This window comes from Amblyomma mixtum, chromosome 3, assembly GCF_055824585.1.
Source record: "Amblyomma mixtum isolate Tamu chromosome 3, ASM5582458v1, whole genome shotgun sequence".
NCBI classification, from domain to species: domain Eukaryota; kingdom Metazoa; phylum Arthropoda; class Arachnida; order Ixodida; family Ixodidae; genus Amblyomma; species Amblyomma mixtum.
Window position 1 is genome coordinate 427,735,163 of NC_143014.1, and position 27,482 is coordinate 427,762,644.

The following is a 27,482-nucleotide window of genomic DNA, read 5'->3' on the forward strand; positions in this document are numbered from 1 at the left end:
CCTCCACAAAGACCGAAGAGAGGCAAGGGCCGACCGCTTACAGAAAACACACGCATCCCAGGATACAACAGTGTTTGTCGACGCTGCCACATATGCCATGACTAGGGGACAAGGCACCAACAACGCAGTGGCAACTGTAGTCAACTCAGAATTACACGAGATTACCAGCGCCTCCCTGCAAGACTGCACGATAGCTGAGGCTGAAGAAGCGGCCGTCGCTCTAGCGGCAGAGGAGGGCTATCGGACTGGGCGGTCACTGACAATTCTTACTGATTCACAAGCAGCCTGCCGCAACTCTTTGCGGCAGAGTCGGTCACAGAGCGCTCCGCATACTCCGCTCTGTAGACTGCAAGACGCAACAAACACATGCAAAACCACACAAGCCGATCAAACATAAGATCATCTGGGTACCGGGGCACACGGGGGTGGCAGGAAACCAAGAGGCAGACAGGATAGCTCGAGGATATACTAACTACCGAGCATCCAACGTCAACGACCTTGAGGAATCCCTGCCAGTACCTCAGGAATACTCGGCCATACTCAACAACTACAAAGGCAGCAGGGTGCGGTACCCACCACCGCACAAATCTTTAAACAAAGAAGAGGCTGTCACATGGAGACAACTTCAAACGGGGTCATATCCAAATCTAAACACACTAAGTAAAATTCACCCCACACTTTACGCACACAATTGTCCGTGGTGCCATGAAAAACCTACACTGTATCACATCACATGGGCATGTCAAAAAGTCGACATCGTGCCAGTTATACAAAACCCAAGTGTGGAGCAATGGGAGGGTCTGCTCTCCAGCGACTGCCGCGATGACCAGATCGGTTTGATACGGCGAGCTCAGCTGACGGCAGCATCCAGCGGAGCCCTGGAATAGGGGCAACCGACCGTTGCGGATGGACTCATCTGACCACATAAAAAAACCTTGTGCTAGAGCCGAATAAAGTTATCCTATCTTTATCCTATCGGACAGTCACCCCCCCCCCCACCCTCTCATTCCCGGCACACCTCCAAAATGCATCTTAATAGCTTACCAAACATATTTTATTTAAAAAACCCCTTCGATATCACCTTTGTAAAATAGCGAGAATTGGGCCTAGTAGGTTGTTCATGGTGGATCAACGCACTTAACTTTTCACAGAACGAGATGAAGACCACCCAGAGCGCGAACTCGTTCTGTAAAAAGTTAAGCGCGTTGACCCGCCTTTGTAACTCTCGTTATATATCTCGAAGTGCTTGGGACTGGGCTAGTTGGAACATCTTCTCATAAATGCAGCGCTTTTTAGTTGTACACGGACAAAGAAACTGGACAAACGCTGAGGTTAAGCGCAATCTACCAACTGAAGTTTTATTCCTTGGAATAGGAAAAAGGAAACACCAGCTCACGACGTAATCAGAGGATCGTGAGAGCCCATAAAACATAACAGTGCACTGTAACAGCAAGAAGAACTATGTAATGAAAGCATGACAATACGAACATATGAAAATAAAAACTATCTAAGCCCGGGATGAAATCACACTCATACTGAACATACTGAAAGCCTACCTCTAGTCACTTTTTGTCTAATTTGAGGGTGTGGTTCTCTCCCAAAAGGATGGAATTTGCATAGGCTCATGTATTGCGCCCATATTGAGTGATTTGTACTTGGCCAGAGGCAACCGCACGCTGCATCCGAAGTTAACTGAGTTGGGGGTTACAGGGTTATTCAGGTATGTCGACGATTTCCTCATTTGCCTGCCCTACGATTTGTACTTGGAGACCAGAACTGAAGATATTTTATCAATATTCCCGCGTGCACATCATGGGCTCCAATTCACGTCAGAACGCCCCTCAGATTCTCAGCTACAATTTTTGGATATCAGTATGGTGTTCTCAAGCGACCACACGTGTTGGTTTTATAAAACGAGAGGAGATAAGGGCGTAGTTCCTTTTGCATCCGGGCACACCAAGCTTGTAAAAAGAGGCATCGCGATGTCCTGCGTGAAGCAGGCCCTCACTAAGTCATGTGACCATAAAATGGAAGATAGCTTGCTTATCCAAATTGGCCGGCTTGGTTCTTCTGGATACCCCTTAAGGCTTCTAACTGGTGTTGCTGAAACTTGGCTAAGAAACTTAAGAATACATCAAGAGCTTTCGCCTCCGAAGCAAAGTGATGGAAAGAAGCCTTACGCGGTCCTCCCTTATGTGCATGAAATTTCGCACCGGCTGAAGGAAATTGGGCAGAGGTTTGATGCGAAGGTTGTCTTTTCAGCTACTTAAAGTTTAAAGCCATCTGCAAAAAACTTAACCAGGAAGGATCTGCAGTTGAGAAAAGTGTGTGCGGCGTTAAGCATGTTTCGCCCTTTGTTCCATGCCCTCAGGGGTAGTTTACAAAATTCCCCTCTCTTGCGGCAGGTGCTACGTGGGGCAAACTGGGCGATGCCTTAATGAAAGGCTTTTGGAGCACAGGAGGAAATGTCGCTCCCTGCAGGGTGCAGAAAACTTGGCGAACCATTGCCTGAAACACGAGTGCAGCCCATATTTCTAAAACACGGTTATTTTGGCGCGGGCAACAGAAAAGAAAAAGCGTGAGGTAATTGAGGCCTTTCTTATGGTTTCTGGCAAAGAAGGCTATTTCGTTAGCGCCCATTCCGTAGCCCTTTCCCGCAGGGAAATAGATATGTTGCGGAGAGACAAAAGACTTGCATGAGGATCACCCGCGCGTGTCTGTTAGATGCGCGGCGCGCGGGGGGGGGGGGGGGGGGGGTGAGTGCGATTTCATCCCGGGCTTAGATAAAGTTTTTATTTTCATATGTTCTTATTCTCATGGTTTCATTCCGTAGTTCATCTTGCTGTTACAGTGCACTGTTATGTTTTATGTGCTCTCACGATCCTCTGATTACGTCGTGAGCTGCTGTTTTTTTTTTTGCTATTCCAAGGAATAAAACTTCAGTTTCCGCTTAACCTCAGCGTTTGTCCAGTTTCTTTGTCCGTGTACAACTAAGCAGCGCAGCATTTATGAGCGGATATATCTCGAACCCTATAGCTCAGTGTCTTAAAAAACAGCTAATCTTGGCTTGTCGCCAAGAAAGTGTAAAATTAATATTTTGGCCATTGGTGACGTTGTCGCCATCTTACATTCTGATAAAAAAATGCAGGTTTTGATGCGTTGGTTGCACCTCCTGTCTGTATGGACAGAAATTCGCGACATCTTCGTTGCAACTTTCCGCTGTGATATGTTTGTAAATGTCGCATTTTGCGAAGAAAAACGTAAATGCGGTACATAAATTTACGTGACCTTTCTGGGGCGCTATCAAAGGAAGCCTATGCGTTAACCAAAGTTTTTGATACCTTAATATAGTCTGGTGAATCTGTCGTGCAATTTTAGAGCGAAAGCACTACTTAACGGGATCAAACCTAACCAAGGATCTTGTGTGAACCCTTGGAGTAACTCGCGTAAGTTCGGAGGAGCGTCGCGCCAGCTGCAGCCAAAGGGAGGAAGCCAATGCGCTAGTTGCTGCCGAGTGGAGGGATTGTGTGAAGATGAAGAGTGAGAAACACGGTTGCCTGCACAGGCAGATGCCAGAAAGAAGAAACGAAGAATGAACACATGCTTTCGCATGTCTATTCGGTTCAGCTACGTTAAAATCCTTCCATGTTTTCGTCGACCAACTATAGTTTCAAGGTTATTACTTTTCAAAACCACAAACGACTCCTTCCTGGCATCTGTGCTTATTAGGCGATTAAGTGCTGATCTGCCTTTTCTGGATATAGCCGTGAGAGAATTTTGTGCTGATACATTCGGTTTCCTCACTCTTCGCTTTTCCTTGGAACGCCTGTAAGGCCTCTCCGGAAAGCAGATGGCAAATGTTCTGATCGGTCATTACTACCCCTAGCCGTATACCCGCAGCCTTACCTATAGCTTTTCTTCCCAACGGTGTATTAGAGCGAGTTCAGCGGATGTAGATTAAATAGGCCGCAAAAACCTTTTTCAGACTTCAAACGCAGACGGACTGAGACGGACGGACGGTTTCTGGCTGCGCTTGCCATGCTGAGTCCAGGGTATCTCCTTTGAGACCGCAACAGCCACCCCCGCACGCTCTAAGGGTGTCAGGGAGGTGACACTGAGCAACAGAAATATGTTATATGCCAAATTGCAACGTTAAGTTTTACGTTATTCTACAAAACATAAGGCTATTTTAACATTCGTAACAAGCCATCACCATCATCATAATCATCAGCCTGACAACATCCATTGCAGGACAAAGGCCTCTTTTTTATCTCTCCAATTAACTCTGTCCTTTTCAAGCTGTGGCCATCCTATCCCAGCAAACTTGTCAATCTCATCCGCCCACTTAATTTTCTGTCACCCCCTGCTACGCTTCCCTTTCTTGGAATCCAGTCTCTTACCCTTAATGACCATCGGTTATCTTGCCTTCGCATTACATGCCTTGTCCAAGCATATTTCTTCCTCTTGATTTCTACTAAGATGTCATTAACCCGTGTTTGATCCCTGACCCATTCTGGTGGCCATGACAGCCTATATTTGCGCATGCCGTATTATTTACATTTGGCAGCATGTTATTCATACATTAGGAGTGTGGTCTCTTTAGAGTGTCAAGTGCTCCCGTATGTGAAAAGCAGCACGCGTCGTGCATGCCTTCGCGAATGTGCGCCGTGAACAGAATGGCGTTCTGTCGCTGGTTTCCGAGTTCTTGCCCGCTATTCGTCGGCTCGATAATTAGACTCAAATTATCACGATGTGCCACTAGAGTAAGCTTGCCGCATGAAAGCAGCAGAGAAAAATGCCAAATGCGACGGCCTCCCCGCTGCATGTGTGCGTGTGTAAGCAAGCATATATTCCTTTCGACTCCTAGAACCCTTTTGCAGATCCGAGCCGCTGGAAAAACCCAACGTGACTCGAATGTTTCACTACCCGCAACGAGGAATAGTTGCCGCCGTCTAAACGAGTGCTTCAAGATACCAGTAGATCGTTTAGCATTTACTGTGTGTGCGCAAAGTCCCCCAGGGAATGCGACGATTACGCTAACATTAGCCCAGTGCTGAGGTTGTTTACATAGCTGTGAACGAACAGCACTGCTTGGCATGAAACGCAAGGTGCGCTGTCCTTATCGTTGATATTGTGTACTCTAGCTGAAAAATTGTAGTTCTACTCGTTTACACACTACGATAACACTGCAATAAGTGCTGATTGTGCTTTCGCCTGCTTGGAAAACGCTCCGCGTAGGATCAGCGCTTCCAGCTAATATTTGCTTCCTCCGATGTCCCTAGTAATTGATTCTAAATCGCCTTACCTAAACCACGTTCAGACACCACTTGCATTAATGAAAACATCCAAATTCGTTGCCCACAGTCGCATCTTCACTGGTACACGCACGTCGCGCATGTCATCGTGGCTAGCTAGCATCAGGTCCAATAAGTTTTAGAATTTTTAAGTCATAGAATGTCATACCAGCTAGCCCCCAATCACACTATTCTCGTTCCAACTGACTGACTCTTTACACTTAACCCTGATACGCGGTCGTTGCTCGTACTGGCGTCGTCGTCGGTCTCGCGTGACAGCTAGACCGGTGCGTCAGCGACGACATCTGAATACCGAGCAGCCCACCGACCATCGCTCGGCGTCGCATAGGCCTACACTGTGACCGGACTCTACGTATACCGAAAAAAAAAACTACATTGCTGTTATCGCTTTTGCGGCACCAGTCACTCATATATGAGTGACTGGTGCCGCAAAAATCAACCTTCGGCTTTATTTTGTAACCTTTGGTTTTGTTTTTCATTCGTTTTTGGCCATAATATCAATCGTGATGAAGGCCACAAGAGATGGGGAAGCAAACGGCCTATCACAAGCACAGCCGGTATCGGCGCGGCAGCGCTGCATCCAGTTCAACCGTGTCACAGATAGCATTCTCCCCCGATTCCTCGCACAGTTGTCGAAGTTTTTATCGCAAGACTAGATCAGCGTAGAAAACGGTCGTCAGGCATTTCAAAGGCTTCATCGTGCTTCGGCACCGATGCGCCTCTGTCAGCCTGTTCGGTAAGGGCGTGAGGTGCGCTCCTGCGATTAATGGCACATAGGCGTGTTTCTACCAGGATAAATGCAGTGTTATCCCTTACGGCCAACGTCAGCGAAAGCAGCGGCGGTAAGCAGGGGACCAAACGAAAAAAAAGAAGGAAATTAAGCTTTATGCACGGCGACTCCTCGTGTAATTTCAATACATTAACAAAATGCTGAAATTATTTATAATACTGAAATCTCTTATGGCTGGAGGCATGGGCAGGTTGGTGGAATGGGCACCATTTAACGTGAACTGGAGAGTTCTACGAAAATGTTGTAGGTACAGCCTACCAGGGTCAACTAAGGACATATGTTCACAACCCAGGGACAGGGGTCGCCGCAACATGCAGGGCGAGCTCAGAGAGAGGGGGAGAATATGGGCGCTTTGGAGCAGCAAGCTTACGTGAATCTTTACTGCGATGCAATTTTTGGGAATTCTTTTGAATAGAAAGAATGCTAACCCGTAATTGTTGGGTTTGGGTCCTTTTATAGTAAGGACATTCACAAACAGCGCCAAAAACAAAAAGAACGCATGTCTGCTGCCGAGAACCTTGAACATGGCATCCGATAGGCTCTGGAAATAGCAACTGCATTAGACACGACACTATCGCTGTCATCTGTATTCCACTGTCTCCGCCACAAATTACAGGCCGAAAAGATATGATACAAGAACTACAGGCCGAGTGATTGCGTGCAAGAGCACTACCGTAGATTGGACACTCGTGCTGACAACGAACTTTCTAGCCAGTGTGATAAAGCTGGCCATAGTCTCGCCGCTAACATGTGTCTACCCTATCCAAATCGGGTGTCGCCTGTAACTACCACTCAAGCGGTAAGCAAAACAGCAGCCAGCGGAGGGTCAGTGCCCATGTAATGGATGTAGTTTCCCTTTTTCGCTTAAATAAACTTTACCAACGTTAGAAATATACTAAATAATTAAGACAAATTGAACTATCTTGCATGGCCAAGTGATACCGATATTATCATAGTGACTGAAGCATGGTTTTCGTTTAACATATTTGAATATCAAGTTTTCCACATTGGGAATGTTACTGCGTGTATAGGGGTGGCGTACTGGGGCCGTATTTTCTAAGGAGCCATATCATTTTTCCTTCATTTGGTCCTCAGCTATTAGCCGCTGATCCCAATGACGTAGCCCTCGGGAAAAGACATCATGCCGGTACGCCGTCACAAAAACACGCCCGCGGTTCCATATCCCTGCACGCTTAAGCGCACCCGCACTTGTGTCACATTGGTGGACCAGTACCGACACCGACGAATGACGGCGCACAAGAACGCGTTTGACCATGGTTTGACACGTCCGACAAACGTGATCAGCAATAATACAGAATCGGCCAAGAAACTTGGCGCCGGCTGTAGGACAAATTAATTGGTTGGCGTAGCGTGGTCGGCGTCACTCGAAGGGACTGGCTTCGGCGACCGGAGGGTATACCTAGGGTATACGCCGTGACCGGACCAGTTCTGTCGGTGATTGGCCGTTTACTTTCCCACCTGCTGGTGTTTCGTCACGACTGACGTCACGGCCAAATGAATGGAAAATGAAATAGGTCGTTAGAAAATGTGGCTCCTTGATTGTGTAACAAAAAAATTAATTCCGTCAACGGTCGAGTTATTTCCGCACTTAAAAAATGGCTGGCGGTTTAGCATTGCTAAGCGCGAAATAGTGCGCAAAAGAACAGTTTTTCGCAGGTAGACAGCATCGCTACGTACCTGAATGGACGACTGAGGTGTCCATTGCCCAGGGAGCCATTTATGTGCGTCTTAAACTTTTTCGTCGTCAATGCCAATTTTGCGCAATGTACCCCGCCGGCCTATGCTCCAGTACCGCGTTTCAGAAGCAATGTTGTCGACGCCAACGCGTATTGCTCGAGTGCCGCATTTCTGCCAAAGCGTTTTCCACGCCAAAGCATGCAGCGCACATCTCTCTGTCACTTCCTCCATTTAGCTCAAAGCGCGAATATTAGTTTGAAAGTAGTATTAGGTGATGAAGATGATGTGCAATTCACAGCACGAGAGTGTGTTGCAGTTTAACACGAGACGTGTACGGCTGCGGTGATAGCCTAGTACGTAATTATGTACTGCAAATTATTCATTGCACAAGTCTTTATATCCAGCGTTTCCACAGAGTTTTCGCAACTTGTATATGGGATTCGCTTTTTAATCACTGAGGCGTGGAAACCTTTTCCGGCCTGTAAGCGCTGGCGGCCTCGATTTAGTCCACGTGTATATCCGACAGATAGTTTCACGTTTCATGTTTTTCCGGGAGACTACACACCCCATAGTGCGTGCATTCTTGCAAGTAAATTTAGCTCATGCTTTACCGAGCATCAAAGCGTTTTGAATGTTTCTGATTGCCCGTGTTTGTGGGGATTCACGGATGAGCTGCAATTGTCTGTTCGTTTCCTACTTGTTCGTTTTTCCCCTGAGTTCCTTCTTTCGGTGTCGAACAACGGTTGTACAAGGACTTGATCTGTATGCTCTTTCCTATGCCAATGTGTAGCTTTGTGTATTTTGGTATACCGGCGCATGGCGTACACAAGAGAGTATGAAAAATTGCCCTCTCGCCATGTACAAAAAGATTTTTTCTTTACGCTACACATTGATACATTGCCGGTTAAAACATGGCTATAAAGAAAAAGAGTATTTTCGTGTCTACGGTAACATGTCGCCTTTGTGAAGCTCCTGACACGATTGAGCATTGTTTCATCAATTGCAAAAATGCAATACTTTTCTTGAACATCATGCAACAGACATAAAAAAAGACAATTTCACGCCGCATTCTGCACGATTCCTCACTGGACTGCCATTTTTGGAGAAACCCTTAGGTATGTTTTTTTAATTTGATTACACAGCCTGTCGAAAATATATACTCATGATGGACCGACATTGTGAATCTGTTGTTTCTGCTAAAGACCATTTCTGCAGAATAATTGCGCACCTAAAAGAATTGTATGCCCAGAACGAGTTTGAACCGGAGTGCCCTTCACTCTTCGTGTTATGTTGTTATTGCCTTTTTTCTAGTTCTTTGTTGCTTAGATGTGTCGTGTTATGATGTGCTAGTTATGTGCTCTGCACTGACTCTTTTCTCGTTTTTCGTTGCATAGCTTTGTTGATTTGCCATCGTTTTCCTAATGTTTGTAGACAGGTCATGTACATAAAACATCGCATCGTAATAATCAATATCATGTTGAAAAAACAATAGCGGTGATAGCCGCCGCAGGTTCGAATCTCAGCCGCATCTCTGAGGTGATGCCTTATGTGCATGGGGCTTCCCACAATATCAAAAAAGTTGCTGCAAGACAAGGTGTCAATGTTGTCTTTTCTGCTCCTTGCAAACTTTCAAGCCTTTGTTCACGTGTCGCGCGTGGCAGAACTAGACCACCTGTTTGTTCGACGCGGCATCAAAACTGCTATGTTCCTTGTGCGACACGGGTAGTTTATAAGATTCCGCTGACATGCGAAAAAGTTTACATCGGTCAAACTGGCCGGTGTATAAATGAAAGGCTACGAGAGCACCATAACTCTCTGACTCCGGCTGACGGAGCAAACTTGCCTCGCCATTGCCGCGATTGCGGGTGCTACCCGTTGTTTTCCAATGTCACTTTTCTCGGTAGAGGCAAGGGTAAGGTTGAGCGGGAAATCCTCGAAGCATTTCACATTAGCAATCATGGAGATAACTGTGTTAGCACGGCTTCTATCACGTTGATGCAGAAAGAATTAGGTTACTTGTCCCGTTGACACCGCAGTTTGACTATCTTACGAGATCGCTGTTGTTGTTTTTTGTGCTGGTTTTGCGGTGCCGTTGAGTTGCGCATGCTCTGTTGGGTTTTCTTGGAGACTGGCTGTTTTTTCAATAAAGCACAGTTGATAGTCCAGTCGTTGTGTGTGCCTCGTCTCTCCTTTGTCCCCGTCTTTTTGGCTGGTTTTTCTTAAGTATAATGTACCAACTAACCCAGATTTCAACTTTTGTTCGAATCTCAGTTGCGGATGTTTATTTCATTTTTATTTATTTATTTCACATGGCATTTAACCACACTCATCGCTAACCCACAAACATCACCATATAACGTTGTGAGGTTCATATAAATGCTGAAACACATGAAACAACAGTACTGAAGAAGCTCTGTAATATGGATAAGACGGATTAACATGTCACCTTTAGCAACGATTCTGGGCAGTCTGCACCGGTTTCTGAATGCGCTTCAATATTCCACAACATGTTTTGGCGAAGTAATCGCACCGTGTGCCCCGAAGGGGGCTTCCCACTTTTCTTCTAGGAGAGAGAAAGCAAACGTTTTTCAGCTACAACACACACACCACAAAACTTCGTGGAAGGATTGCGCCTTGATATTACCGAACACAATAATGGAGCATCCTACGACTATTAAATGAACGATGTTTTGCATTCATTCATGCCGTATATTTCACGAGGCTACAACCACGTTGAAATTCGGGCTTGTTGGTTCATACTTCGGAGTAATAGCGCAAACAGGACAAGGGACCAAGAACGCGTAGACACACAGCGCTACGTGTGTCTACTCGTTCTTGGTACCTTGTCCTGTTTGCGCTATTGCTCCGAATTACAACCACCTTTCTGCTAATATCGACCATCAATTCGGGACAGCGCCCAGCCAGTGCCGCTAAGAATATCGGCCTATCACGTTCTGTTCTGCAGCCACACGGTCATTGGCTCATGACTATGTGTCATGAGCCACATAGTGGCAGCCCAGAGAACTAAAAGCGGTAGTCCCGAATTCCTGGTAATGAGGTTTCATCGCGGATTTTCAGCTGTTGCGTCGTTTATTGTCTTCTTTGATTTTCTGCGGTTTTATCAAACAATTGTATAAGTCCATTTAAATAAAGTTTATTACCATTACCATTTTATGCTCCATCATTTTGGCGCATAGCATATTTTACTAATTTAGACATATACGCTGCGTGATACCTTGAGTAACAAGTTTAGTAGCAGTACTGGTTTTTCCAACTGTATAGGGGTGGTTTCTGCAGGCTAGACATTCCCCAAAAACCTCAATTCCTTCCAGCATCACTGACTCAGCTACTAAGGCTCAGTGAAACAAATGAATAAGTAAAGGGTGCAAGTCATCCGCCTCCTTAATGCGGTCTCGAAAAGGTTGCACATCTTTGAAGACACAAATAATAGCGACCAGTACAGCGTTTATACATATAATGAGGCTACAACGAACGAGTGAGCCCAACTGCCAACCTTTCTTAGCAAAAAAAGCCTCTTCATGTCTCTTCTGAACGCTATATAAATTATGAAAAGCTGAACTTTATTATGTGCGCAGGTATTTCTGAGGACACAGGTATTCAGCTAACTAGATTTCGAAAACTTACATTGTGAAAAATTCTTTCAGAACATAGGTTTTTCGCCTGACCAGAAAAATACACCTAGAAAGCCTCCAATCCTTCTTTTATCGCAAAAAGAAAAAATAGTTCTCTAATCTGTTCGCTATCGCTTCGTATATGTAGTCGCTTAATTGTGAACGTTGTCAGCTTATCCGCCCTTCCCCACTGCAGACATTGAGGCGATAGCTACATGCGCCCGTCACCCTACCCCTAGCAAGCACCCGCTCCCGAAACAACATGAACGACGCCCACGTCGATCGGACGACCTTCGCAGGTTGCATTCTGAAGAGCGCCCATATACTGGCCCACGTGATTAACGTTCTCACTGGACTACACGCACGAATTCCAACGTTTCCGCTCTCGACGCGACACCATTCATTCTGGAGAAGGTCTCTAATGCGCTCAACGTTGCATATATAACCGTGCATCGAGGATGCATGCTTCCAACCCGACGACAGTAACCGTATTTTGCAAAGATTTCTGCATAAGACGCTTATACGCATACGAACTCAGCAGGTGAAACCCCCCGCGTCCAGCTGCTGGCCAGAACGGGCTTCGCCCACGTGAACAGGGAACATAAGGCCCACGTAGGAGGGTGTTCTGGAGGGGGTGTTTCTGTGGCCGTGTGATGGAGGTGAACAATATGGGTGTGCTCCGGGAGATTTACACAGCCTGGCAAGAGTTTTAGAACGAAACAGTAGCGCTCTTACAAAACCAGATTCGCTTTTGTGCTCTCTACAGGAAGGGCACTGATAAGGGCTGTTCAAACAACGATTAGATGCCGGACTGATAAGAAAATATGTGACCTCAATTCAGCATGTGGAAATGCAAATGAGAAGAGAATAAAAGAAGACGTGGGAAACGGTGATGACGTAAATAGAGAGTGCGCAATAATGGCTAGTGAGTGCAAGCTCGCGGGTTAAATCGAGGAATTTCGATGGAAGCGAAGTGCAGAAACGTCACCGCACTGTAACTTTCGTGCCTGTTAAGGCACCCCATGCGACCAAAATTAATTTGCGGTTCTTCATTTTTCTGTGCCTAATAGCCAAGTTGTTGCTTTGGCACAAAAAAAATGGCTGAGGCTTAACTTGGTTAAGCCTGGAGAATGTGAAGCATCATCGTGTCGCGTAATTTGGAGGCGCACAACCACAGCGACGGCGCGAGGTGGGCCCCCGTTTCTCCACTGTCGTGACGTCATCGCGTTACGTGGTGTGACGTCATGTATCACGTGATTTGGAGGCGCACAACCACAGCGACGGCGCGAGGTGGGCCCCCGTTTCTCCACTGCCGTGACGTCATCGTGTCACGTGGTGTGGCATCATCGTGTCACGTGATTTGGAGGCGCGCAACCACAGCGACGGCGCGAGGTGGGCCCCCGTTTCTCCACGGTCGTGACGTCATCGTGTCACGTAGTGTGACGTCATGTATCACGTGATTTGGAGGCGCACAACCACAGCGACGGCGCGAGGTGGGCCCCCGTTTCTCCACTGTCGTGACGTCATCGTGTCACGTGGTGTGGCGTCATCGTGTCACGTGATTTGGAGGCGCACAACCACAGCGACAGCGCGAAGTGGGCCCCCGTTTCTCTACTGTCGTGACGTCATCGTGTCACGTGGTGTGACGTCATGTGTCACGTGATTTGGAGGCGCATAACCACGGTGAAGGGCTGAAGTGGTAGCTAAAGTAGTATGCTTCGCATAAAAACGTCATTTTTTAAAAATAAACTACATCCGGAGAACACCACCTCATCTGGCACTTGTTTTGATTTCTTGAAAATGTCGCTATGGAAACGTCTGCATTAACGGGAGCAGTCGGCTGCGGTGCACAGAATACGGTGTAAACATTTCGAGCAAATGCTTGATGCCGAAATTAAAAATGTTAAACCTTTGGAACTATGCCCATGCTTCCAGAATTGTCGACACAAACAAATGCTTCGGATTTTCTTGACTACAATTCTACCATTCCACACATTATATGCAACAAGGCAAATCAACCAGATAATCTCGTTTAAGCGAGCGAAACCAAAATAACTAGCGGGCTTGAAGTTAACGGCAGCCTTCATATCCTTTGAAACTTTTGGAAATGATGTTTAAATTATCTTCAGCAAACTAGGAGGGTAGATGTGTAGGCCAGTTGGTGAGACATCAGGAGGCTATACACCGCAGCAGACGTAAGACAGTGGGAGGTGACGACACAGGGCGGTACTTGCAACTAATATTTGCGTTTGCGAGCGTAAGATGGCAATCGCCTCTACAACCTTCCTTCTACCAGTAATCTGGGTCTGGCTCAACTGAGGGCAACAGCCCCGACAACTGTTGCAACGAAGAGGCAGATTCGAACCCCACGCCTCCCCCAAGGATGGAAGGAATAACTTGAAAGAGAGATTGGAGAGGCGACTGCCATCTTACGCTCGCAAACAGATGAATGTGTTAGCTGGCTTGCCTTTCCATCCTCCAAAAATAACGGGGTTTCCTTGACACGTGACCGTTTGGTTGCTTTGTCTTTTTTTTCTTTTGACGTGCATTTCGTTCCTTTCAGCTGTGGTTCACTTGTATTTGCTTCTACGTGCGGTCATCATGTTTTAGATACTCTGATATCTTTTTCGTGTGTAGTTTGCGTCATTTGTGCTGAGCATTCCCCTAGCTTCCAATGCGCATTGGTGTTATTTGTCTCGCCAGTGGTCTTGTTTTCTATTTGTGCTTCCCATTCCATCTTACCTGATTGTAAGATCACACGTGCCTCTCTCTATGAAAGCCATGACGATTTTCGATAAAATATTAGTTGCAAGTAACGCCCTGTGCCGTTGCCTCTCTTTGTCCTGTGTCTGCAGCAGTGTATAGCCAACTGATGCTTCAAAAGACTATCATTAGCACGACTCACACGTAATTTGCTCGCAAAATATTCCGGCGGTCACAGTGGCGAACACAGGGACTTTCACCTAAGCACAATGATTGAGCCAAAACTCTGCATTGTGACCGGGTTGCCCTGAGTTGGTGATCAGCATTTCTGTTCTCCCAGCTTCGAGACAAAAATGCCACTTAAGAAATTGTATCCTTAGATTCAACGAAGTCATCTGTCACCAACTTGCGCCATTCTGTACGCTGCTTTTGTACTGGTCCTCCCTTAAATGGGCCATGATATAATTTTTCAGACTCAAGCTGTTTATCGCATGTTGTTCCCTATCTCTCTTGGAGAAACTGGACAAAATATGAGCTCATTTGGTACAGCGAGTAATTTGTAACTGAATTTTTAAAATTTGTCCAGAAGCGTGCGTAAGTCCGGCAAAACTGGCACGCTCGCGGTTCGTGACGACAAAGGCGGTTATAAAAATACTGTCTTTAACCTCTTTGGTGACGACCCGGACTGACAGTCACGTGCTTGCTCGCAAGTGAACAACTGAACTGCGGGCGTAATAAGCGTAAGGGAGTGAGTTGTTCTTTGTTCAGGCTTGGGGTCCGCTGGGGCGAAGTTGGATGAGGACAAAGGCAACAAGCACCTGTCCTTTCCTTTTCTGTGCAGCTTCTGCCCGGTCTAGGCGACTTCACCACAATGTACCACGGCCGTACTCTAGTAAGGAATATATGGCTCTGGGCGCGCGCATTCAGTTTTGTAGCAGACGACGCTGCCAGTCTATGACGGCACTCAGGCTGCTTCAAAATGGCTGTCAATGCCAGGTGGAGGGGCTTAGAGCCGATAACTTCAAATTGCAATTTCTAGCTCAAATGCGCGCATAGAGCCCTGCTTCTTTTTTTAAATACGCATAATAACGTCGTTTTCTAGTAGCTTCAATGCAAAAACACGAATTGTTGCTAGACCATGTCATGACCCCTTTAAGCATGTTTTGCTACCATTATTGTTTGCATTTCACGTAAATAAGAATACGTTCGTATCAATACGTGAAATAGTTTTTTTTTTTGCTTTCTATGCCTGCTTCTCTGCTGTACTGAACTGCATGTCACGACGTTCCACGTCTTAGAACATCGGGGTCGCTGGCCTGGAGACATCTTGATGTTGCGTTCTCGAATAACTAATAATTTTATACCTCTTTCATCACGCTACATTCGCATAGAGCATATATGCTATCGTGGACATGCAGTATCAGTACGCTACCAGCTCACAAATGCGCGCCCACAGGCTTTCAGCAATACGTACTCACCAGAGCCAGCTTCCCCGGATTTTTGAGGGCAGCCTTCTTGACTGCCTCGTAGAAAGAGCAGTTTAGCATTTCGACGTCGGGGTAAGGCGAATAGACGACACCATCTTCGATTCGGGCCCTCATGTCTTGAACGTGCAGCTCTGGAGGTGTGATACGCGTATCTGTGCAGGTCCGCTCGGAATGCCCAACCGCTAAGGCCACAGGCCCCTAAAGCAACTTACGGAACACAAAGAACCAGCGGCAAGGAAGTGCAGCTAGAAGGCCCTGCAGTGCTTATCTATATATCTCCGGCGTCTCCTCGTTCCTCGAAGTTCTTATCTCCTCACGTGGTAAAGTGCAAGTCGCATCATATCTGCGCACATAATAGCTGATGTTCCAATCAAGCGCATATCCGACAGCCAAGGCTGGCTGCGTTCTCTCCACCTCTCGTTGACAGAGAAAGTCGCCCGAAGGCAGCTTTAGAGTATAGCCCAAAGACGCTAAGTGTCGCAATGATTTAACGGTTGCGAAACACGCCCGCGTCCCAATGGTTTCGAACCACCTTCGTTTCATTTAGCATTCATGTCATCGCTCACAAGAGGATTGTTGTTGTCACCGCTGTCATAGTTTTCTCTTGCTGTTCCAAGACTAACGGAATTCACCTGGCAAAGTTGTAGCTATGTGGGCCACAGGCTGAAGTAACAGCGTCGACCTGAGGCTGCCAGTACTGGCGAGTGATGTATATCACGAGAAAGGAATGGTAATATATGCCAAATGCCACCGCGGCTATGCTATGCCACTTTCAAAATTTATTTCTTTCAAAGCGAAGTCCACACGACCGATCGGAGAGCGGACGAAAAGGAAACGTGGGTAGTGACGTGCCAATCGTCCGCCAGCAGTTGGCATGCACGTGAATGTGCGCGAGAGCAGAAGACGGAGCGGGTGGAACCGAAAATTCTCGAGACCACGCCGTCCTCCTTGCACTGCCTACGCTGCCCTCCTAGCGTCTCTCGAGCTAGGAGCGTTATCACGCAGCACATCGCCGCCAAGTATTGCGGTATTTACGGACGTCGCTTTGCGCTCCCAGCAGCAGCGCGGTTCTCGAACGGCGCGAGAAATAGCACAAATGTGGTGAGCCACAGCGCCGAGGGTAATCGCTTTTTCGAAATTCTAAAAACTGATATGGCTATTACTATAGGCTGGCTACAAATCTCTCTTCGAAATCAGGCACCTATCTGTAAAAGTTAAAAGTTAACTACTATTATTTAGTCAATCACTTTAGTGGTTAACGTGAGTCGCCTGTTTGTTGACGACCGTCAACGCTGGTAATGCTGCGCCACAAAAAGCTTCTCTATACTTCAAAACACTACTTTTAAAAATTAGTGACGGACTTCCCTGAAAGACCTGGCATAGTTTATGTACATAGAAAAGCATTACTCTGTAATAAATGCCATGTTTAAGTGAAAAAAAAAATGGCGGTCTTGAAAACCGCAAAAAAGACTCGCTGTAGGCTGGAATGATGGCAGTGCGAGCCCCTCGATCTGGCGCTACATTTTTATCGTTTTCTTATTTTTTGAGTTAAAATCTTGCATCTATGTCTTTTACCTTTTATGTTTGATATTAAGGTGTTTAAAAGATTACGACATTGCTCAGAAAGCTGTAGAGTGAGTCTTTTCAGCAGTGTTTGCGTATTATTGGTCACATAGTTTATATATTGATATTTTTTTTTCATTTCGGGCCAGGCTGCCGTTAGTGAATTCGGCCTCTGTCTAAGTGATTTTGAGATGTCCATTCGAAGGAAGGCATTCGCTGGTGCGCGTTCCCAGACGGCGTGGTTGAATAGCCCGTTGGTATTTTGGGTTCGCCCATGGAGTACTTCTTGAGAAGCCATGGACTCTACAAAATGGACAAATCATTTGGACGACTGTTTGTGCACGAAAGGCTAGTTCGTAATCTGTTTCTTATATGCGACAAAGTAGGTTTCCTACGCCGGGTGTTCCACTTAATGCTCAGCAATTTTTAAAACAGGCTTTTTGAGATAGAACAGTGCTTTTCGCGGCATAACATTGTCAGCAGTGTAGCGCATCACAAATAGCTAAAATACAGCCAAAATAACGAACTAGTAGGCTGGTTAAGTAATCATGAGTAAACTTTTTAACCACTCAATATTTGTTGAACAGCCTGCTAGCTAGCAGGCCAGTGGGTGCTTTGTAATAACCGTGTACCCGTCTAAAAAACGAAGGTTTAATGTCATTCGAACAGAATGATCTTTTCTACATCAATCCCATTTGGCCTTTTTTTCTGCTCTTGTTTAGCGATATTAAATGTTATCATAACATTTTACATGCAGTGTTTGAAACTGCAGTATGGCATGTCAGCATGCTGCAAGGCCTTCATTACACGCATTTAAAAAATAATTTGATGTCACGGAACAACTTCTAGACTCCCTGTAGATAGTCCCAAGAACTCTAAAGTGCAGCATGAATAGTGTAAATACAAATACATGGCACAGTAAAGACGGATGACAGTGCAAAGTTTATGCTCACCTAGCGTTTAAGAGGTGATCGGCTCTGCTTAATAGACATAGCCATTGCATTTTCATCAAACAATTACCTGCAGGAACGTAACATGGAGGAATTCAATATACTCAACACAGAGGTGCTGCGGAGATCGTGAGTAATAAGCCTTTCTCGTGACACCCTGAATTGTGGATTACTCTAAGCAGAAGAAAACTGCAAGGTTACAAAACACATAGACAACTTTTTTTTTCTTTCACGGTGTAGGTATTATTATGTTTCCGTGTTCAGTCTTACTGCTACATCGGTAAGGTATAATTATTAAGGCGGAAGCCTTTAATGTCTCATTGTTGTAAGCAGGAGTTGTCGACAGAAATGTCACGCTTTTCAATTGGTCGAAATGGTCGTGACGCCACAGTGCGCGAATTTCAAACGGGCCAATTGTACTTTGGCTAGTAACCATGCAACCAATTCAAGGGATCGTATACTGATGCTCCAAGTAGGTGCGACTGAGTTTAATTAGTTGCTTAATTATCCAATTAGCCCAATTAACATTTCTAGTCAGGCCATATAAATAAATAAAACCGAGTAGGAAATTGGTCGAGCTCAGGAATCGAACCCCGGTCTTCAGAGTGCGAGACGAGCATGCTATCCACTCCGCCATGCCAGCTCGATGGTTTGGTATGAACGAAGGCGCGTCTAGTGAATACGGTGTCTTCCCTCACTCCCATCCTCTTCCCTTCCCTTCCGGCGAGGTTTAGGTGTCCACCAAGATATGGGAGACAGATACATTTCCTTTCCTCAAAACCAATTTACCGACGAGCGAGGCGTAGAACCGAATGGGCGATGGCGTTCTATGGATTCCCTGGCAGCGTTGCATGATGGTGTCGCGTTCCACTCTTAGAAGCGTAGCTTAATATCTTAACCACACATTAGTGACCGCACTTTAGGTGAAAAAAGTGCCCCCTGAATTTTGACGGGTGTCCACCGAGAAATGTGAGACAGTTACTGCGTAATTTCCTTTCCTCAAATACAATTTACAGTTTCTTCATTACGGACCCTCTTTCTCTTTCTTCTTTCACTCCCACTTTCCTCCGTGCCTATACGGTGCGGTTCAGGTGTCCACCGAGATGACAGAGAATTACTGCGCCATTTCCTTTCCTCAAAAAGCGTTGCGTTCAAAGGGCAAGGCATCGTGCCGGTCGGGTGGTGGTGTTCCGTGGACTCCCTGGCAGCGCTACAACACGCTGTCGCGTCCCACTCCTAAAGGGGAAGCTTAAGCGTCATTAATTAGCAGTTAATTAGTATTCAGGCATTAACCAGTAATTAACCATTAATTAATGAGTTGTCATCACTTAGTAATTAGTACTCAATTATATGTGACGCCACCAGTGCCACAGAAGAGCGAAAGTGGTACTGAAAACGCTTTCGCCTCTACGCACTTTAGACAGTCAAAGTGCCCCCTGAAATTTTTGCTTCAAAGTTCAATACCAATGAGTTCTCCGAAATAATTACATCGTGAATATCATGGGAACATAAGGACATGTTTCCGTGTAGCACTCCATTAATCAAGTTACAGGCTAATGTGCTTTATTTTAAATTGCGACACATTTTTCACTGTTAGAGAGATATTAAGCTTCTAGCTCTCGTCGTCGGCGCGCAGCGGGTGGCTTGGTGCGAGAATGGAGCAGAAGACGGAGCCGAACATTAATTAACATTGGCGGAACTTTCAGTTCCCCCACCCCTGGTGCCTACGTGCTGCGCTGCCACCAAAGCAGCGAAAGTGGCAACAACAGCGTCTTCATGGTCGTGCAGTGGTAAAAGCCAGCGCGCGGCGCGAAGGAGCCTAAGTTCTACCCTGTAGCTCGAAAGGCGCACGTGCAGTGCTGGTGAGCGAGGCTTCATGAGCGAGGCTTCATTACGTCACGCACACACTGGCGACCATGGAGGAAAAATTGCTGAGGAGGACGCGTACGGCGCCAACCTTGAAGCTTAGTCATAAAGTAGAAAGGAGAAAGTCAGTCCCTCCGCGTGAAAACGTGCGGTGATACCTACCACCGCTACACGCGCGCATGCGCGGACGAGCGCGGCAAACTGACTGCAACCTCCTAGCTGTAGACGCCCGCGCCAGGAGCCACGCAGACGCGCGCTCTATGCTCCATCTCAGTAGTTCCTCGCAGAACTACAAAAGCTGCGACGAGTGCACAGGCGACGTTTCGACGCTGCAGAATGTAGTGCCAGCATAAAATAGGCATACGTGCGAGTATATGGGATAGCGTGCTTTAAAATCCGCATGCGCACAACGCTATTTCATATGGAGCCTTAAAGTTCGCTCGCGTTACGTGCGGAATTTCCCGTTTTTAGCGTGCGCGACTTTTGCGTACGTTGAAACATTGTTTCCAAAATGAACGACCGCCTTCGAAGCAGGGCCCCTCGCTTCGGACAGAATTCGTCGTTGTTACTACTGTTCTGAGTATGTTCACTGGAACCAAATGGACCATTCGGCTTTCGCTTCGTCACATCTTGCCTATAATAAAACATATGAGCGTAAATTCGCTTTATTTTTTTTTTATTTACAGTGACGATTCTGCCTCTTGTAGTCCCAACAGGAGCATCGGTTTGTTGACAAATATGGTTCCCGTACTAACAATTAGGTGGCGCCACTAGGCTGAGCTTATCGTTTCGTTTGCGTTGCTTATGTTGAACTAAAAATACAAATGTGACAAATGAAGTACCATCCCTCAACAAGCTTGCGTTTAGCATGCGTAGGCCTGCCTAGGCTTATGGCAGGTAGAAAGCCTCGATTGAGACTCTTTTCTAACCATATCTATCTACGCCGCGAGCAGTCAATGAGTCGCGGAGAAACATGCTTAACGCGCTGTCCTGATTAGCTAAACAGGTTTCTACCATAGCGCTGCAAGGAACTTATGAGATGGAGTATGAAACACACCAACATCAAAACAATAGGGACTGACTCGGACAGCGAAAAACCGGGGAAGGGAATGGCTTCATGAGCACTTGGCTTACGAAAGCAGGCCGCGCGACGCTATCAGGCCGTGCGACGCCATGTCACGCTCTCGCCTGAGTTTTTTTGTCTTCTTTTTTTCCTCCATGCCAACGACGTAGATCCCGCGGCGCCATCCATCAGCACGCCCAGTAACAAGCTCTGGTCGCGCGGGTCGCTATACATAAAAAGGGTGAAGGAAAGCCGAGCGCGCTGTCGTTCGCGAAGGAAAGCCCAGGAAACAAAAGCAGCTGATGTGGGACGCTCCCCAAGACCCGAGTGCGACTATCAGCATCTGTGCATACATCTACTGTCGACGACAAGATAGTCTCAGAATTTTTATTGCTTTAGGTCTCCAACCTTACCGAGATAACACAGCCTTGTGCGCAATAAGGCGCTCATAAGGTCAAGCATACCCCTCTCGTGTTTTGTTTACGATGTGTTTGTGCATGTGGGCTCAGGACGTCGTGATGAAAGTAATGCCTTCGCAGTCCTAAAACATTTTGCTACCGGCGTTTGGCTGGGGGAATAACAAGCTGAATAAATTCTGAAATTACACAGTGCATTAGACAACACACCGGATAGATATATGCAAAGGGGCGGGCGGCGGCTCTAACACACCATATCTAAACTGGTGCATAAACCCAGTCTCTTCTTCAATGCCGCCGTTCTCCTTGCAGAGTGTTTTGAAGCACCTGCCGCAGACAAGACAGAGGTCTGGACCCTCCCAGTGGACGGACTACAGCACGCATAAACTTTGGTCTACTGGAACTTCTCCTGGCAACCATGAATGAAGAGGAGGACAATGGATAATATCAATCGATATTATCCATTATCCAACAGTCCAAAAAGAAAGCTATCAGAGCCGCAGCACCTTTTTAATAACAGCGCATTTGTCCTTTTTATTGTTTTTATCAGTGCCCTAGATATTTACAGTAGTGTGTGCTAACTTGTAACCAAGGAGCTAGTTTTCGTCGGTTCTTCTCATTACATTTTGATTTAAGCTCTGCTAACTAGAAGGAATGCTGCAGTAATTTAATTACAGGCGTCCCAGCTAAATCTAACCAAAGCTTTTAAAAAAGGTCGAGTGTCCTTGCCCAGTGAAGCCAACAAAGGGTTGTACAGAGTCGCGTAGCATAGTATGCAGTATATTTTGTTCTTCTAATTATTAAGGACTAATTAGCTAAATTTTTACTTACTACCTCGGGGAAGAAAGTGTCATTGCAGAAGTTGTGGAACGTCTCGAGAAACAGCTAACAGCACTCTTTAGATCAAAGTACAATTTACGTAGCTTTATTTTTTGGCCTTCAAACAAAGCAGTCACGTGACCAGCCGCTGGCTCACATCTCCCAGTGTGCACGCAAAGCCTCATCGGAGAGAGCACTCCGGAAAAAAAAGGCTGATTTAATTCTCTGAGACGTGTCCCGAGACGTTGAAGTGGGGCCGTTGTCATGGGGCAGCTTTTTCTTTTTTATTGTGCGAGTTATGCTAAGGTCGGTAAAAAACTGCGTTACACAAACAGCAGCTTAGTGCAAGCAATTCAGTCAAATGTTTTTCACGACGATCTACAACTTCTGTACTGACACTTTTTTCATGAAGCCAATATTTAAAAAGTTATCAAGTTATGCTTTACTAATTAATAAATTGAGGGAAAACTAAAAAATTACTTCCGACTGGGCTAGGCGACTCCGAACAGATCTCAGTTATTTTCACTGGGCTAGGACATTCCGTGTTTTCTAAAAGCTTGGTTACATTTAGCTGGGATATCTAGGTAGAGGTTACAATTTTGACTTTTCATTGACATGTAAGGAGCCATTCATTTCCACTGTTTGAAAGTAATTACTCCAAAAATTAGGGAAAACGTAAATGGCATCCATACAGCAAAGCAGTCGCCCGAAGCAATGAAACAGACGTACACGCAATATTTGCAGCCGTATAAAACTATCCTTGTGTGCTCCATTCTTGCTTTCCAGGAAAATAGTTCGAGTTTTCGATCACCGCATTTTTTTTTATGAGGGACGGGGACCGAAGGGGGAGGGAGTTATGTGTGCTCTCGAGATTTAGGGAGCGCTGAATCACATGATCTTCGTCAGCAACGCGTCGTACGTAACTACGTATTCCTCATTAGGCAGGGTACTTGAGATGTTCCTTCTAGTGCTTGTGGTTGAAACTATACAGGGTTAGACATTTTGAATTGAAAATAAATACAAAGAGCACTACACAAAAGCTGTTTCTGTACATGGAATATTCGACCAGGCGAACGCAAGCTGAGACTAATTCTCATCGTAATGTCAGTAATTAACTAGAACAGATAATTAACTTTTTATACGCAGCAGTTAGCATGCATGTTAATATTGAAAACTTAGAGTCAGTGGCATTTGATGACTGTTCTATATTGTACAGTTTTAGTAACGCGCCTGTGCCCTGAGATACGCATGTCTCAAATTTCAGCCCAATCTAATTACGGATCAGAGACCCCTGCACTCGGCATGAAGCTCCTCCGTGGTGCGACGCAGGTGTTGCGCACGGAGCTCCGTCTGACAAGACAATGGAGTGACAGACGACGGTGATTGCTTTTCGCCCTTGGCCAGCAGTGCGGTATCGCTGGGCTTGATTGCATGCGAAATCTAAAGCGGCAACACGTCTTATCACCTACTCTAATAACAATCGCATAAAGAGACAGAGCTCGCCTCACGTCGCCCGCTCAGCAGGCCAAGAACGAAACCGCTGGCCAAGAAGGGAAAGTAGTCACCGTCACCCGTCGGTCCACATTCTTGGCGGACGGAGTGCCATAGGCAACTGCTGCATCTCGCCAGGGAGGAGCTCCATGCTGAGTGCCACGCTCTCGCATGAATAATTAGACGGAGTGGGCTGAAATTTTAGACGGGCATATCTAAGGATCACAAGCGCGTTACTAAATTTGAACAGAGTAGTCATCAAATGCCGCAACCTCTAAGTTTTCAATATGAATATGCATGCTAACTGGCGTGCATAAGAAGTTAATTAAATAATCGATTAATTACTGATATTAGGACGACAATTCTCTTCGCAGTTTGCGTACGTCTGGCAGCATAACCAGTTTACAAAAACTGCTTTTATGTACAGCTTTTTATGGTTGATGACGACCTGGCATGTTGACAACTAATGCATGTTCCTTGCAACTGCATCTTTACTGAGCGCTAAAGGGGCAGGGAAGACAACTCCGTCCAATTTTAGTTCAAAATAAAAATCAATTCTATGCTTCTTTCTGGCTTACCTTGATGTTTCTCCAGAAACGAAAAGACGCATTTGTTGATGGATTAAAAATTCCCTGCCACTTCATTCAAATTCGTGAAGAGCGAAAATGACTCTGTGATCACCGTTTGAAGTTAATGGCGGTGTAAGCTAGCCTCCCGGATCCGCGCGATTAAAGCCGTTCCGACGATTTGCATAAGAAAACTGCTTGGTGGTGGCGATCCTGTAATTAATTTTTACCTTTTCTTGATAGCAAAACTGAACTTTTAGTGAAAGTAGTTTTCTTGTCATTATCACGCAGTAATCTGTCTAAACTGTTCAATGTGATCTATGCAAATACTTTGAAAGAAATATTTTGCTACATATCAGAAGGATGGGCCGTTGCCTTTAATATTTCTGTAAAAGTATCTCACAATTTTCTTCAATTCTTGGACGCTGCCACTCCTTGGCAGCAGTGGCAGCGGGCACAGCACTTGCGCTGTATACCTGACCCATTCACTCTGCACATCGCAGGTTGTTTTGATTCCTGATAGCGAAGCATCCCCGTATCACGGAACTATCCCACGGAACGCCGACTGTTTCTGCCCGTGGCCAGCGGTAGCTCTCAACCGTCCTGCGGCGCTGCCAGCCGGCAGCTGAAACGCCCATTGGCCCTTGCAGTGGGTGGCATCTTGGACTACCGCTATATAACCGGAAAATCTACCGTCAACGCTTCTTGGCAGCAGTGGCAGCGGGCACAGCACTTGCGCTGTATACCTGACCCATTCACTCTGCACATCGCAGGTTGTTTGGATTCCTGATAGCGAAGCATCCCCGTATCACGGAACTATCCCACGGAACGCCGACTGTTTCTGCCCGTGGCCAGCGGTAGCTCTCAACCGTCCTGCGGCGCTGCCAGCCGGCAGCTGAAACGCCCATTGGCCCTTGCAGTGGGTGGCATCTTGGACTACCGCTATATAACCGGAAAATCTACCGTCAACGCTTCTTGGCAGCAGTGGCAGCGGGCACAGCACTTGCGCTGTATACCTGACCCATTCACTCTGCACATCGCAGGTTTGTGACCTTATATTTACTCTGTCTGTTTTAGTGCACCTTCGCCACTGCTGCTGCTGCTGCTGCTGCTGCCTGATTGTGCTTCCCTGTTACTTTCTGTGCATAGCCTTTAGCAGCCTCCCCGCACATCAAACTCTTGACAGTGTTGTGTGAAACTTTCTTACCTGCTGTAGACCTCTAATATGTCGAAGGCTGCTATTGCAGAGTTAAGGCTTGAATTCGAGGAAAACCTTGCACAGTGTAAACAGGAAATGGAAGATAAAATAGCGGAGCTTAAAGCAACAGTGGAATTCCTCAGTGAAAAGTACGAGGAAAGTAAAACATTGCTGGAGTCTACGCAAGCAGAAAACGAAAAACTGCGAGAAGAAAATCAATCCCTGAACGCAAAGCATGAGGCCTTCGAAACGAAACTGGAAACTGATGAGGACAGGCTGACTCAGTGTGAGCAATACTCCCGAAATTGCAACTTAGAGATCAAAGGTGTCCCTGTGCGACAATGGGAAAATCTTGCAGACATTCTCGGCAAGATTGGCGAAAAGGCCGGCGAGCCAATCGATGCATCAGACATCGAAATTGTGCACCGTGTGCCAGTTGCCAAAAAGTCTAGCCATGAAAACATTGTTGTCCAGTTTGTACACCGCAAGAAACGTGACGCAGTCTTGGAAAAGGCTCGTAAAGCTAACATTGTGGGAACTGACCTTGGTCTAGACACTACTGACACCGTCTAGGTCAATGAGCATCTGTGTCCTCAGCTGAAAAGGCTCCTCGGAAGCGCGGTGGCGCGAAAACGCGAGGTTGGATGGAAATTTGTTTGGGTTCGAAACGGCCGCATTTTTGCACGAAAAGCTGAAAACTCGCCATTGCTTAAAATTTTTCGTATGTCTGACCTGTCCAAGATCATTTAAACAACTTCCGGGTGCCACAAAGCGATTTCAGAGTTCAGTCTTATCAGTCATGGAAACATTTCTGCGCGATTATGCTGCCGTGTTTTCGGAATTTTCTTGTTACCCTTGTTATCATGGTCTCATGACGGGAAGGCCACTTATTGTCCGAAGAGCAGATACAGTTATCACTCCCAAAGTTACATGCGCAAGCCCGTCCGGCAACGTCACTCTTTTGATTCATGAATACCATTCAGCCCATCCTAATCATTCAGGCTTTCACTCAATAGAAGCCATTTTTGGCAACCTGAATACGCCCCCCAAAATTGATCACAGGATGAAAAGTGTTCGTGTGTCCGATATTCCTACCACCGTATATCTGTTCTTTCTCGCGGCAACAAAACGTGCATTATTCCTAAGCCCGCCATGATTGAACCACATGACGTTGTTTTTCCCCAGGTAGGGGGGAACTTTGGTTTTTTCCATTGTAATGTACAATCAGCAAGGAATAAGCACGATGACATATCGCAATTTCTTAATGAATTCTCTTTTAAATTTCAGATTGTAATGTTAACTGAAACTTGGTTTACAACTGAATATGATGTCTTGACCCTACCTGGGTACACTACCTATTATTTAAATAGGCAAAGCAAACGCGGTGGAGGAGTACTACAACTAGTGGAAGCCGGCTTGCCCGCAAGCTTACTATCAGATTTTTCAATCTCAAATGAAAATTATGAGGCACTTTCTGTCGTTTGTGGCTGCAATATGTTTACAGTTATATACCGCCCACCTTCTGGAAATCTAGATGCCTTTTACCAGTTCCTGGAAAACATGTTCTCTTTTGTCAATAGCAACCAATTAAAACTAGTTATAGGTGGTGACCTAAATATTAATCTCCTTAAACACAGTACGGCATCACAGGATTTCACATTACTCCTTGAGTCACACGACTTCAAGAACTTCATTACAGAGCCAACACGCATCACAGTAGAATCAGAATCACTAGTAGATATGTTCATCACCCACCGTTACATAGACGATATAAAGGCTGGTGTTAGTGCGACTAGTATAAGCGACCACTTGCCAATATATATGTTTTGGAATGCTAATACTCAGAATAAAAGAAAAGCTATTCTAGAAACGTTCACAGTTGAGGACATATCTCCTAATGCGCTTGATAATTTTCGGACTCAAAT

At 46.0% G+C, this 27,482-nt stretch overlaps 1 protein-coding gene and 1 long non-coding RNA gene across 5 annotated transcripts in view; one reads left to right on the plus strand and one right to left on the minus strand.

The window, feature by feature from the left end:
- LOC149358009 (uncharacterized) overlaps nt 1–27,482 on the minus strand; it is a 91,588-nt gene that overhangs the window by 57,014 nt on the left and 7,092 nt on the right. The window contains exon 1 of one of the 3 annotated variants that reach the window (XM_089585011.1): nt 21,139–21,295. The exons of 1 other annotated variant lie outside the window; for it this stretch is intronic. Coding sequence is in view for 1 of the 2 variants with exons in the window: in XM_089585010.1 (XP_089441136.1) it covers nt 15,617–15,739 (123 nt within the window). In the remaining variant the exon portion in view is untranslated. Of the gene's footprint in view, nt 1–15,616; nt 15,881–21,138; nt 21,296–27,482 lie in introns of those variants that run through there. One more of the 3 variants, XM_089585010.1, reaches the window with a different exon arrangement.
- Nucleotides 24,918–27,482, plus strand: part of LOC149358010 (uncharacterized) — a 49,034-nt gene continuing 46,469 nt past the window's right edge. For both annotated transcript variants that reach the window (XR_016291913.1, XR_016291912.1), the window contains exon 1: nt 24,918–25,402. This is a non-coding gene — a long non-coding RNA (uncharacterized LOC149358010). The remainder of the gene's footprint in view (nt 25,403–27,482) is intronic.